General features: G+C 53.5%; 1 protein-coding gene across 1 annotated transcript in view; it reads left to right on the forward strand.

Moving 5' to 3' along the window:
* Positions 1–215: 215 nt before the first annotated feature.
* The window catches only part of ADAMTS2 (ADAM metallopeptidase with thrombospondin type 1 motif 2), a 246072-nt gene continuing 231721 nt past the window's right edge, over positions 216–14566 (forward strand). The window contains exons 1-2 of the mRNA XM_086407913.1: positions 216–433; positions 1445–1839. Of these exons, the coding sequence (XP_086264039.1) occupies positions 319–433; positions 1445–1839 (510 nt within the window). The 5' untranslated portion in view covers positions 216–318. The remainder of the gene's footprint in view (positions 434–1444; positions 1840–14566) is intronic.

Below are 14566 nucleotides of genomic sequence, written 5' to 3' on the forward strand. Positions count from 1 at the left end.
CGAGGAGGGGAGCGGGCGGCGGCGGCGGCCGCCGCGCCAAGAAGCGCCGGGTCACCGCAGGCTGAGGCGCCCGCCGTCCCCGCCCTCCCCCTCGCGCGCCTTCTCCTCCCTCCCGCCTCCCTCGCTCGCGCTCCTTCCCTCTCCCCGCCTCCCCTCCGCGCTCCCCCGCCCTCCCCTCCGCGCCTCGCCTCCTCCGCCCCGCGCCCTGCGGTGCTGCAGCTGCGGGCGGCTCCAGCTGCCCCAGATGTGGGCTGGGCGGCGCGCGGGGAACTTTCGCGCCGGCTGCGAGTGCGGGGCCCCGGCTGTGGTCCGGCTGCCATGGATCCGCCGGCGGGAGCCGCCGGCCGCCTGCTCTGCCCCGCGCTGTTGCTGCTCCTGCTGCTGCCGCTGCCCGCGGACGCCCGGCTCGCCGCCGCCGCCGCCGACCCCCCAGGTAGGTGCGGCCGAGTCCCCACGCCTCGCGACCCCAGTCGGCCGGGTTCCGCCCCGCGCGCCCCACCGCCCCCTCCCCAGGCGGCGTCCGGCTGGACTTGGGCAAACTCCGCGCGCCCCGCCCGGGGCCAAGTTGGCCAACTTCGGGGCCGGGTTGGTCGGGCAGGGGGCGCCCTGCGGCGCACCCGGGAATCTCGGGCCGGGGGGAGCCCCGGAGCGCTCGCGGCTCCCGGGACGCCGAGCGTGGAGACAGAGGGCCGGGAAAGCCCAGCGGCGACGAGCGCAGCATCAGCACCAGCGGGTCCGGGGGAGCCAGGGCGAGGCGGCGCCCCGGCTCGCGTCCGGAGACGCTCGGGAGCAGTCGGGTGCAGAGCGCGCCGCCTTGGGCCTTGAGGATTGGTTGGGGCGCCCCGGAGGGGATCCTCGAAGATCGGAGGGACCCTGCTCCACCCCTCCCTGTTCTCGGGCACGCGGGGGAGGCGGCCGGCAACGGGCTAACCTGGAGCTGTACGCGGAGGACAGGCCGCCGGTGCCGGGGGGAGCCGAGTCCTCGCAGCTCCGGAGGCGAGCGGTGAGGGCAGTCGCGCGGCGGGGACTGCTGAGAGGTAGAAGCGCACGGGTAGGGAACCAACCGGGAATGGCTTCAGAGCAGCCCCCTGTCCTGCCAAGGACGGTAGGTTCAAGGGGCGGGGGACGGCCTGACCGGGCCCGCCCCTGGGGAACTGCGAGGAGCTGAGGAACCCCAACTTGGAACGGGGCAGGGGGCAGAGCTCTTGGTTGGGAGGGCCCCAGAGGGGTCGACCGGAGGTCGGAGGAGCGCCAGCGTGGTAGCCCCGTTAACGCCCCTTCCCGATTGGAAGAAGGCCGGGGAGGTGCAGGCTAGTTTCTGGGGGATGCCTAGTGGAACGCCCTTCCCTTCGCCATGGGGCGGGGTTTGGGAGGATGCTGTGCTCGGTGGCGGGGCCCTGGGGCTTCCCGGTCTCGGCTGGTCTAACGCCCCTTCCCTTTGCAGGCGGGCCCCAGGGGCACGGAGCCGAGCGCATCCTGGCGGTGCCGGTGCGCACTGACGCCCAGGGCCGCTTGGTGTCCCACGTGGTGTCGGCGGCGACGGCCCCAGCTGGGGTGCGGACCCGCAGGGCCGCCCCTGCCCAGATACCGGGGCTCTCTGGAGGCAGCGAGGAGGACCCCGGTGGCCGCCTCTTCTACAATGTTACGGTGTTTGGCCGAGACCTGCACCTGCGGCTGCGGCCCAACGCCCGCCTCGTGGCGCCTGGGGCCACGGTGGAGTGGCAGGGAGAATCGGGTGCCACCCGCGTGGAGCCCCTGCTTGGGACCTGCCTCTACGTCGGAGACGTCGCGGGCCTGGCTGAATCCTCCTCCGTGGCGCTCAGCAACTGCGATGGGCTGGTGAGTACGCGCTTCTCTCCCTTCTGTCTGTCCACTGCTCTCACGCGGGCTTTGGAAGCCGGTTATCTGGGGGTCTGCTGGGAGGGCAAGGCCTGTACTGAGGACCTTCTCTGCACCCCTTGTGCTTAGGGACCACCGAAGGGGTTGGCTGGAAGGCAGGTTGTTTTGACTGGCCCAAGAGGGTGATTTACGCAGGGGGAGGGCCACATTTCCAAAGTATTTAGCAAGTAGCCAAGTGTGGTCCCCCTTAAGCCTACAGGAACTGGTTTTCCTTTTGCATTCAGGTGTGTGTATATCTCGGTGAGTGCATGCATCTGCACACGTGTTTTGGCATGGGTGCTAGTATCTAAGTACATGTGCACTTGTGTGAACATGTGACCGTGTTCTTGTGTCTTGTGCGTGTGTGTATTCACAGGTTTTTGCTCATTTGTATGTCAGTGTCTGTTCAGTGTGTTGCTGTGCATTGTAGCACGTGTGATATGTGTGTGAGGGGGCACGTATGCAGGTGGGTGGTTTTTTTGTTTCTGTGTGTGCAGGTGGTGCCAGCCCAGCGAACAGGCAATGGTGCTGAAATGCCCAGTTATCCCTCTGCCCCCTGGCTGATTTTTTATGCTGTGGTTTCCTGTTGGATTTCAGCTGGTTATTTGAAAAGTTAGTTTTCTCTCTCTATTTTGAGCCAAGCGGAGCATTTGGAAATGCAGTCTCTGGTGCCCCCGGGCAGCCCCTGAAGGACAGGAGAGGCTGGGGAGAGGGACCCTTCTGGGACTGGCTGGGCCCCTCAGTGTGACCAGAGCTCTGGGAAGTTCTCCTGCTTCCAGGAGCCTAGAGGGACCATGGCTTTGCATAAGAGAGCCTTGGAGGAAGCCTGGATCAATGCTTAGGGAGGAGGCTGACATTGGCAGTGCTCTGTCTGGCCACCCCGGGGCCTGGCACATGGCAGAAGCCACTGCAGTTTTCTATTTTGGATTGGCTGTGTGGTGGTCAGGCTGGCTGTGCTGGCCAGACATCTGAAGCCGCCCACCATGGGTTCCGCTCTAATTACTACTCAGGGGACTCCTGCTCGGAGCAAGTGGCCTCTCTCCCAGCCCTGGTGGCCCCCAAGCCCCCCGTCCTCAGGCTTGCCCTGCAAGTTGCAGAGCCAGCAATTACACAGAACCCCACAACCGGTGGTGTTCTTTTTATGGACACACAGGAAATGTCACTTGTTGCTTCGGAAAATCACTGCCTTTGGCTGGATTTAGTTGGAACCCAGACGTATTGCAAACAACCGTGAATGTCCTTGGAATAGCTGGGTAACATGGTGCAGCCCTTTATATTCTGTTGCCTCTGAGGATATCCCAGACTTCATAAGTGTGTCTTGTTTTTACGCTGGAGGTGAATTTCCTAAATGAAAGGAAATTGGTGTTGGGGGCTCGGAATGGGGGTGGTGGTGGCCTGAGCTGGGGTGGGGGAGTTGACATGGAAGTGGTCTGTTGTTAGTTGCTCAGTCGTGTCCAACTCTTTGTGACCCCATGGACTGTAGCCTGCCGGGCTCCTCTGTCCATGGGATTTCCCCCGCAAGAATACTGGAGTGGGTTGCATTTCCTCAGTCTGTTGTTGAGCAACTCCTGTGTGCTGAGTAATTCTTGATGGAAAGCATTTCAGAGAGGCTTTGTTCATGTATCATTCATTCATCTGTTCATTCTGTGGTTTGTTTTTTCAGCCAGTACTTCCAAGCACAGTTGTCTGCTGTGCTGGTCAGAGATGTAGCTGGCCTGGTGCCCGCCCCCGCTGCTCCCCCCCGGGGCACCGTGCTCAGCTAACAGTCTGGGGCCCACTCTGGTCAGGGCTTGGAAAGCATGCTCTTGGGGGCTCTTTGAGCATGAGTTGCCAGGGGGCAAAGGCCCAGAGGGAAGAGCATATGCAGAGAAGTACCAGGTGTGAATTGGCTTGATCAGAACAGGCGCAGTGAGATGTCACATGTACGGGACACACACCAGCAGAAGTGCAAGAGACAACTGGAGAGCAGACTGGAGCTGAAAGGGGCTGGAGTCTGCCAGCGTGGCCTTGAATGTGGTCAGTGAAAATGGCTTTGAGACAGTGGAGCAGCATCATTAGTTCTTCTTTCCTTGTCCTTCTTTCTTTTTGGTGTGTGAATGTCCTGATTTGATATCACTTAATTCCTTAACTAGTTAAGTCCCACTGTGTATCACTGATGGGCCGATTGCAAAGCGCCTAGGGTTTAAACATCATGTTTCTGGTCCACAGCAGCCCTGTAGTGGGAGGGATTCTTCATCCCTCATTTACAGATGGGCAGCTGAGGCTCTGGGAGATTGAGTGGCTTGCCCAAGGCCACACTGTCTGTGGTGGTAGGAGTCTGGCCTGGTTCTGTCCAGCCCCTTCTGCCAGGGTGCTTCCAAGTCTGGGCAAGTAGAAGCGCTTGATATGTGGAGGTAGAACTCTACTCCCGAGCCATTCCCTCATGGTCCTGCATGCATTTCAGCAGCCATGCTGCACAGTACCCCTTCCTCTGAGCCTGCTCTTCCTTCATAGATAGTGAAACACACAGAAGCAGGTGTGCCAGGCTGCAGTGTCTGTGTAGATCCTCAGGGATCTTGTTACAATTCAGATTCTGAGTCAGCATGTCTAGGGTAGGGTTCAAGGTTCTGCGTTTCTAATGAACTACCAGGCTGATGCTCCTGGGGTTTGGGACTGCCCTTTGAGAAGCAAAGTATCACACCCTAATTTCTGCAAAGGAGTTCTATAGGATCACACCACAAGTTTCTCTGAGCAAATGCGGTTCAATGGACAACTGGTGTGGGAAACGCTGCAACTTGCTTTCAACCTGGGAGATTCAGGGAGGCTCACTTCGATCTCTGAGAAGCTCTGTAATAAAGAAACCTCTTGAACTTCATGTATTGTAGCACTTCCCATGCAGATGAGGCCATCAACCTCTTCTTTGCAGGAACCCCAGGAATGTGCATTCCTGGAAGACAAGTGGAAAGACCATGAAGCAGGGTCACAGCAGGCAGCTGGCAGCTCACAGCTTAGGTTGAGGTGCTTAGGTGCTTAGGTGGGACGAGCCTCTCCCCAGAGCCATAGGCCTTTTCACACCTGTTGGCCTGCTTCTGGCCTGGGACACACATTTACTCATCTACTTGCTTGGTGCTGAGTTTGTTTCTCTGCCTTAAAGGAAGGCAGTAGTAGCTCTGGTTTCTGTGGACAGCAGTCTCCTTTTCTGTTTAGCACGAGGGGATTCTTATGGTCAGGATCCTTTTAGTCATGAGTGAAGGAAACACAAGTCAGACCATTGAAACAGAAAAGGGAAGTTAGTGGCTCTTACGATGCTCGGCCTTCAGGCCTGGCTGGATCCAGGTGCTCCTCCCGCGTTGCCTCTCTGCCTCCACCTTTTTATGTATTGGCTTTGTTCTCAGGTGGAGTCCTTCTGTGGTAAGTCAAGGGGCGCAGTGGTGCTGGCTGATAATCTTTCTCTGATAATTCTGGCTGACTCCTGGGTAGCACTCTATTCAGGCTGGGGTCAGATGCTCCCATGAGAAACAGAACATGAGGTTTGTAGAACCCCGTGGATGGAGAGTGCAAGGGGTGTTGCTCCCTAGAATGACATGAGGTGAGGGCCTGGGCTGGCCAAGGTGACGATTCTAGCTGAGTCAGGTAGAGGTGTAGATTCAAGAAATGCCGCATGCTTCATGTTGTTGTTCAGTCACTCAGTTGTGTCTGACTCTCTGCAACCCCATGGACTGTAGCACGCCAGGCTTTCCTGTCCTTCACCATCTCCTGGAGCCTGCTCAAACTCATGTCCATCGAGTCGGTGATGCCATCCAACCGTCTCATCCTCTGTCGTCCCCTCCTCCACCTGCCCTCAATCTTTCCCAGCATCAGGGTCTTTTCCAATGAGTTGGCTTTTTGCATCAGCTGGCCAAAGTGTTGGAGCTTCAGCTTCAGCATCAGTCCTTCCAATGAATATTCAGGGTTGATTTCCTGTAGGATTGACTGGTTTGATCTTCTTGCAGTCCAAGGGACTCTCAAGAGTCTTCCCAACACCACAGTTCAAAAGCGTCAATTCTTTGGTGCTCAGCTTTCTTTATGGTGCAACTCTCACATCCATACGTGACCACTGGAAAAGCCACATGCTTCATAAGACACACCGTACATTTTATTTACAGAGAGGTTGGTAGGTGTAGTTTCCAGGTTCTCTTATAGCCACTAGGTAGATATTGTTCATCATATTCTCAGGGGAAGGTTAACATTTGCCTTTTCACAATGAGTGAGAAAATGATGCTTAACAAAGGATACTTGTATATCTCATTGCTATGGAAGAATTCTCTAGTACCTCTCAGGCCACATGATATGTAATTCCATGTCATTTTTACATGCTCACTAAAGACTCATGAGAAGCCTGTTGATAAAAAAATAATAACAGAACATCGGTTTACTGTGCCCATGTTATGTGTCAGGCTTTCCGTTGAGCACCTTATGCTATATCACCTTGATTAATCCTCACCACACCCTATACTGTGTGACTGATATTATTCCCATTTTACAGATGAATTAACTGAGATAGCCTGCTTCAGGCTTTGTGGGTCTGTATTTAGTCAAATACAGGTCTATCTAGTCAAAGCTATGTATTACACGTCTATTTGGTTCTAAGACCGTGCTTACTACATGTTATTGCCTTTACTGCATGCCAAAATAAAATAAAATAAAGCAATGCATTTCTTTAAAACATTTCCTACCTCTTCTAGTCAGCTCCCGAAGACCTTCTTGGTCCGCGGCACTGCCTGTCATTGGCATCAGTGAGTGGGAGCTGGGGGTAGGTCTGGTGGCCAGGTGGCTTCGTGACTTGCGGCTGACATGCTCTGGCTGCACCCCTTTCAGGCGGCCCGAGTCCCTGTGGGGAGGTAACGGCAGCGGAGACTCCAGTGGGATGGGAGCGCCCTGCCGCACCTCTGTCTCCTCCATGCATTGCTGCTCAGGGGGACTTCTCTGGCCTGGCGTCTCTGATTGGCAAGGCCATCGGTGGGAATGTCTATGGGCTGGGCAGCGACTCTGAGGGGCATGATCAAGGCCTGCGGCCTTGTGGGCTGGGGCTCCCCTGCTGGGCTGCTATGCCGGCCAGGCCCCTGCTCTGTAGAGTCTTGATGGGCGTTGAAAGTCACTGAGGGCCACAGAGAGAGAGAGGTCGTTTGCTGGCCTAAGGGATGGAATTGAGTTTAATTTTTCTATAAAGGCCACTGTCTTTGAGGCTGCACGCTGGGTTCCAGCTGGCTCAGGTGCTAGAATGGTGAGGGCAGGGACAACACGCTTGGGCTGCAGGGCAACGGGTGAGAAGTGTGTAGGACTTGCAGTTGCCCTTTGTAGAGTCTCCTCACCTTTCACCTTGCCTTGGCACTGCCTGGAGGGCAATGAGAAGGTCTCAGGAACATCAAAGAGGGGCTGCGGGAACGTCTGAGTTCCCTGGGTGTTGGGGCTCCTCAGGTCAGAGGAGCAGAGGCTCCTGCTTGGCCCCTACTCTTGGCAATCTACACAGCTTCCCAAGGTGGTCTCAGCCTCCTACCTGGCTTACTATTCTCCTTGTTGTTTAAGATGCATTCAGCTGAAGTGGTGGAAAGCCAACTTGGATGAAACAAGCAAGATGTCGTGGGCCCAGTTCCTTGGGGTCCTGAGGCGGACTTCAGGCATGGCTGGATCTAGTGGCTCAGGGCTGCTTCAAGTTATGACCAACCTAGACAGCACATTAAAAAGCAGAGACATTACTTTGCCAACAAAGGTCTATCTAGTCAAAGCTATGGTTTTTCCAGTGGTCATGTATGGATGTGAGAGTTGGACTATAAAGAAAGCTGAGCACTGAAGAATTGATGCTTTTGAACTGTGGTGTTGGAGAAGACTCTTGAGAGTCCCTTGGACTGAGGGAGACCCAACCTAAAGGAAATCAGTCCTGAATATTCATTGGAAGGATTGATGCTGAAGCTGCAACTCTAATACTTTGGCCACCTGATGCGAAGAGCTGACTCATTTGAAAAGACCCTGATGCTAGGAAAGATTGAAGGCAGGAGGACAAGGGGACGACAGAGGCTGAGATGGTTGGATGGCATCACTGACTCAATGGACATGAGTTTGAGTCAACTCTGGGAGTTGGTGATGGACAGGGAGGCCTGGCGTGCTGCAGTCCATGGGGTTGCAAAGAGTCGGACGTGACTAAGCAACTGAACTGAACTGAACTGAACACCTGGGGAGCCCTTAGGTTATAGGCCCACCTTTGAATCAAACACTGTGATGTGAGCCTAGCTAGAGTCTCTTGCCCATCTTTGGAGTTGAGAGTGAGGGTCAGATCCCCAAACTCTGGAACGTATTGAGGTTTTATCAGAAAGCAAGGGGAAGGACCAGTGTGCTGGGCCACCACACTTCACCCAGACTTCAGGTCCCACGTCTCTTCCTGTGCTCCAGACTTGCCTGCCAAGCTGCCTCGTGGGACCCTTCCTTGAGTGACCCAGGCTTCTGAAATGGAACGTGGGTCTCTCTACTGTCCTCCAGACCTCATCGTTCACTTGGGCAGGAATCCCAGGATTGCCCCTCCCTGCTCTCTCCATGACCCTCACATGCAGCTAGTCATAATCATAGACATCTCCAGACTTGATCTCAGTTCACAGCTTTCTACCATGCCTAACTCCAAGCCCTGTGATCCTTAGGGACTCCAAACTGGACCAACTCTCTCCCCACACAGCTACCAGACTGATTTTTGTAAACCATGCATTCAATCATGTCACTCCTTTGCTTAATACTTTTCTTGAGTAGTGGTCTTAATTGGTTCTGATTGCCCTTAAAAAATCCAAACTAAAAAAAAAAAAAAAAATTCAGACACACTGAAACTGCTAGTCACTCAGTTGTGTCTGACTCTTTGTACCCCATAAGCTGTAGCATACCAGGCTTCTCTGTCCATGGGATTTCCCAGGTAGGAATACTGGAGTGGATTGCCATTTCCTTCTCTAGGGGATCTTCCCGACCCAGGGATCGAACGTGGGTCTCCTGTGTGGCAGGCAGATTCTTTACCGTCTGAGCCACCAGGGAGGCCTGGCTTGGCATAGGAGGCCTCCCATGACCTGACCCAGTAGTCTTCAGCCTTGTCTGTCACTGTGTCCCCCCTCATGCCTGTACTACAGTCACATCAAGCTTTTAGTTTCTCTGCCACTGGACACTGCCGTCTTAGACCCTTTGCACAGACCGTGCCCTTGCCTGGACCACTCTTACCTCCCTCTTTAGTTGGCTCACTCTGTTGTTGTTCAGTCGCTCAGTCCCGTCTGACTCTTGGCGACGCCATGGACTACAGCATGCCAGGCTTCTCCTGGAGCTTGCTCAAACTCATGTCCATTGAGTCGATGATGCCATCCAATCATCTTGTCATTCGTGGTCCCATTCTCCTCCTGCCTTCAATCTTTCCCAGCGTCAAGGTCTTTTCCAGTGAGTCAGCTCTTTGTATCAGGTGGCCAAAGTATTGGAGTTTCATCTTCATTATCAGTCCTTCCAATGAATATTCACGATTGACTTCCTTTAGGATTTGATCTCCTTGCAGTCCAAGGGACTCTCAAGAGTCTTCTCCAATACCACAGTTCAAAGGCATCAATTCTTCGACGCTCAGCCTTCCTTATGGTCCAGCTCTCACATCCATACTTACTCACTGGAAAAACCATAGCTTTGACTATAAAAGCTTTTGTTGGCAAAGTAACGTCTCTGCTTTTTAATATGCTGTCTAGGTTTGTCATAGCTTTTCTTCCAAGGAGAAAGTGTCTTTTAATTTCATGGCTGCCATCACCATCTGCTGTGATTTTGGAGTCCAGTGTAGTCTCAGCTAAATGGCATTTCATCCAGGAAGCTGTCCTAGACATTCACATGCCACATTGTACCCCATGCTTCTTTGGTAACTTGTACCATAGGCAATTTGTACCTGGGTCCACAGGGCCCAGCTCCAGCTGGGTGGAGCTCAGCTAGGGGCCATGAAATGAGTCTGTGGAGTGGGGGATAGAAGCCTGTGCAGTCCTTTGGCCCTCAAGACCCTGTGCCCCATACCCAGGGATGGTCCACCTCTCCATACCCAGGGATGGGGTATGTGGACCTACCCCAGAATGTCCACACTCAGCGGGGTAGGCCCCCTAGAAGAGTGCCCAAAAGCTCCTTTTCCGCAGGAAAGCATTGTATTCTCATGTGGTTTTATGCAGTTTTCTTGCCCCGACTTTGGAGTTCATGAAAGACAAGTTGAAAATCCGTGGTCTAAATGAAACTTAAGTAAGGGAGGGACCCCCTCTGGGCCTGAAAAGACTGGGCTCTGGCAAGTCACCATCCAGCTTTGAGCAATGAGCTTCAGTTTGTTCAGGTGGCAAGTGGGGCTGGAATAATAATTTCTGAGACCTTTATAAAGCAACTCTGGTGTCTTGGCACCAAATGGCGATCAGTTGAGGGGATCAGTGTGATAGAAGGAGAGGTGGGAACCATGGCCGGTCTATGCCCTGCATTCCTTGATAGATTTTTGGCCCTTGGGAACCCAGGCTCTTTGCTGCCAGACATGCAGATGTTTCTTCAGAGAAGCAGCATTTCTGAGTCTGTTGATATTACGTGAGCAAATGAATCCAATGTGACTCCACGGAGCTCTGAGGTCTTGACCGGGCCTCCAGAGGCATGTGTGGAAGTGTTGAGAGCTGCACTGGCAGCGGGATTAGTAGATGGGCAGGGCTTCCTGCAGGCAGGAGCTTTCTTTGAGAACTTGCTGAGAACCCAGGCTTACTTCATTACAGATACCCCCTGGTCTCTTCCGGGGCATCCACAGATGGATGGCCTCCCCGCCACTTCTCACCTAGTGCCGTTTGGTGGGAGGGAAGGAGCTTCCCAGGGGCTCTTCCCTGCTGGGACTGGGTGCACTGACCTGTGGCTGGTGGAGGCTGGCTTGTCAGGGGTTTGTGCCGGAAGCAGCAGAGCAGCAGCCCACGGCCCCTGCCCGCCTTGTGGTGGCCCCCTTAGAATGGCGTAGGCGGGTCTGTGGTTGGAAATCCAGACTCACCAGGCTTCAGCCAATATGGCATCTGAAGGCCTTTTTGTTTATCAGAATCTTAGAGACGGGGTAGAGTTGTAAGTTGTGGCTGTCAGGAGCTAAAGGAGGAAGACAGAGTGTTGTCGATACAGAACTTCAGTTTTACAAAAAGGAAAGGGTTCTGGAGATGGATGGTGGTGATCATTGCACAACTTTGTGAATGTATTTAATGCCAGCAAACCATACACTTCAAAGTGGCTAAGATGGTAAATTTTGTGTTATGTGTATATTTTATCTGGAGAAGGCAATGGCACCCCTCTCCAGTACTCTTGCCTGGAAAATCCCGTAGACGGAGGAGCCTGGTAGGCTGCGGTCCATGGGGTATCACGCACACATACAAGGCTTCTGGGGACTGGGAAGGCTGTGCAGGTAATTCAGAGGTGGAGTCGTGTCCCCGCTTGCCCGGCTCCTTCTCCCCAGTGTGACTCTGTTCTCTGGTGAACCTGTGGCTGTAGCTGTACACACACTCCTCACACCGCACAGGTATAACCAGGTTCTAAAAGGGAACAGTTCTTCGCTCCATGCAGAATGGACAGGCTTAGGTCTTGGGACCGTCCCGTAGCCAGTCATCGTGGCCTGGCAGTGCATGCAGGAGCAGAGTGGAGCCTGACTAGGCCCCTCATGGAGGCCAGCACGGTTGGTTGCCGCCTGAGTCTCAGGCCAGGAAGGCTCTTTACCGACCGTCTTCTGCCACCCCTGCCCTGGCTGCACTGCCTGCTTCTGCGTCTCTGGCACTGGTCGTGAGCTGCTGCTCCTTTCGGTGCTGGCAGGTTTCAGGTTCCCTTGCCTGATGGCTGACTGCCTGTGCCCCCATGTCCCCAGCAATTAATGAATGAGGAGGGACCAGCATCAGGAGGGAGGCGAGGAGAGGCTGGGTCTTCACCCAGGCCTTCTGCGAGAACCACAGGTACCACAACCTCCCTGAGTAGAGGAGGCATCGAAGAGCTCACCATTCTGGGCCACAGGAGTGCTCCCCACCCCCACCGTGGCCTGGGGTGTCCACTTCCGCATCCAGGGGGGCTTTGCTGTGTGGTGGCCTGAGCTGTGGCCTGGGCCTCCTCTTCTGGCCTCTGAGGTATGTAGGGTCAAGTGTTTTGGGGGCCTCTGCCAGGACTGTGGGTCTGTACTGACAGGCAGACATGTCTGTGATCACCCCTATTGCCCTCCTCCACTTGGGCAAACAGGGGAATTTTGTGTTGTAGCCTGAACACAGCAGGCTGCTGGTATATGTGAATATGTGTGCACGTTCCTGTCCATGGGAATATGTGTGCATGTGTATGTGGAAACGTGTGCACATGTATGCATATCTGTATGAGTATGGTGTGTGTGCATATGAGTGTGTGTGGGTATCTGTGTGTATGTCTGTGTGCATCTGAGTAAGCACGTGTGCGAGTGTGTGCACTCAAGTGTTAGTGTGTGTGTGATCATGTATGTTCTCAGCGGGGCTTTCCTGCAAGGGAGGGGACTGAGGTGGGATGGAGGGACTGAGGGGAGGGCATGACTCCTGCCCCCTGAATCTGGGTGCTGCCTTGGGCCCTGCTCTCCCGCCTGGCAGGCGTTCTCGAATGGGAGGGCCCGGGTAGGAGCCTCTGGCTCTGCTGCGTATGTTTCATATTAAATGTCAGCTGTCCACCGGCTCTGCTGTGCTGCCATTAATATGGAGAAGTTATTACTGAGTCTGGAGCCGGCTCCTCGGGCTCATCCATGAATTTCAATTGCACTGCACGTCTCCTCCAGGGCCTGTGGAGGGGGCACACAGCTTCCTCTGTGAGGCGGAGGAGGCCCTAGCGTCCAGGACAAGGCTCCGCAGGCTCTGCGCCGCCCCACCCTGCCATGCATGTTTCAGTGAGCGCCATGGTGAGCGGTGGACTTAACGTGGGTTGGAGGCTGCCGTGTCCCGTGGTTAGCTTTGTCCCTGGCAGCTGGGCAGCCTTGACAAGGGCCTCAACACTGCTGATGTTTGGATTGCCCAAACGTTGCCCGTTCTTCGGATTGGCCCCCTCATTGGGCTTTGGAAGGAGGGCTGCAGGATTTAGCAGCGCTTAGCCCAGGTCGATGATTTGGGAAATGTGGGCCGTTTCTGAGTTTCATTGTGTCTAAGGTGCCATCAATTAGAGGACACAGAAGGAAAGAGGGGGCACTCCAACTGAACTGCTCCGTTGCACCTTAACCGTGGTCTCGTGGAGTGTAGGCAGCCACCACCCTGCCACTGGCTGCTCCGCGTGGTGGCTCCTGCCTCGCTCGCCTGCCTTGCTCACATTGCTTACTTAGTGTGTGACTGGCTTCATCTACTCCTGGTATCTTCCTCTCTTTAATAAAGGAATGAGGTCATGGTCCTTCCTCCAGGGACATTCCTCTGGATGCCAAAGCTCTCTGTGTCTTTCCGTACAGACTGTAATTTTTGCGTCACAGAGTGACTTCTTGAAGACATGTTGGGTGGCAAGTGTCGGCGACCCCGCACATAAGTCAGGTGATGTGATGGCAATATGAAACACCGTGGCAGAGTTGGTGTGTGCCAGGCAATGCCAGCCACCCCACAGTTGCTGCCGGCTGCCAGCAGTGCAAAGACCCATGGATTTCATCCTGAGTTTGGATGTGGTAAATGTGAAAAATGTGTGTCTTAGATTCCTGGACATGTGGTTTTGTTATTTTGATGATGTTACGTGTGATTAATGGTTTTAGTCCCTGAGAGCTGGCATGCAATGCCCATGGTAGGGCACCAGGGTGATGGCAGAGCCTGGGTTGTCCATACTGCAGGGACTAACCTTTCCCGGCTCTACGAGCAGAATGTTCAAAGATTCGTCTTTGAACCTGGATATTTCTCCTTTGAAAGCAGGGATTGGACCCCACGGCAAATAAGGTATATGTTCTTGTACCAGTACTGAATTATGTTCATTATTAGAGCTTTAAAGCTCGAATATGTAAAATATTGGCTATTTGACAACTATGCTGTCCATTATGGTAGCTATAAGCCACTCGAGGCTGTTGGCTATTTGAGATGTGGTGGGTCAGGACTGAGAAGTGCTCTTGAGTGCAAAATATACACCAGAATTCAAAGACTTAGCACCAAAGAAAAAGAATATAAAATGTCTAAAGGATAAATTCAATAGTGACTACAAGTTAATATGATAATAGTTTGGATATATTGGGCTAAGTAAAATATATTGCTGAAATTAAATTTACCTTTTTAAAAACATGGCTGCATGTAGCATTCATATGCCATCTCTGTTGGATCGTGCTGCTTTGAAACATCTGACTGGATACTTCCCATTTTGCTGTTATTTTGCAAAATTTTCCTGGCTGGTCACATCTGTTTATTCATTCAATTGAATTTCAGAATTGTTTTGTCAGGTTAGAAACATCCCTGGTGAATTTGATTGACATTAAATTAAACTTAGACACCAATTAAAGGGGGAATGGACATAATTTGTAGTATTTATCAAGAATATGGTATATTTTTGATTAATTAGATTCTACTTTGATGTTGCTTAGTAAAGTATCGCACATTTTTTTATGTGGGTCACCTATTGTTTAAAACCAGGGCCATTTTAAGGGTTTTTTTCGTTTTGCCATTGTGAATTAAAGCATTTCCGTCTATTGCTGGTATACAGGGTGACTATTGATTTGTGTGCAGTTATCTTTTATCAGGCT

The sequence above is a fragment of the Bos grunniens genome, chromosome 7 (assembly GCF_055505025.1).
Source record: "Bos grunniens cultivar Pamir isolate PY7600 chromosome 7, Bosgru_T2T1.0, whole genome shotgun sequence".
NCBI lineage: Eukaryota > Metazoa > Chordata > Mammalia > Artiodactyla > Bovidae > Bos > Bos grunniens.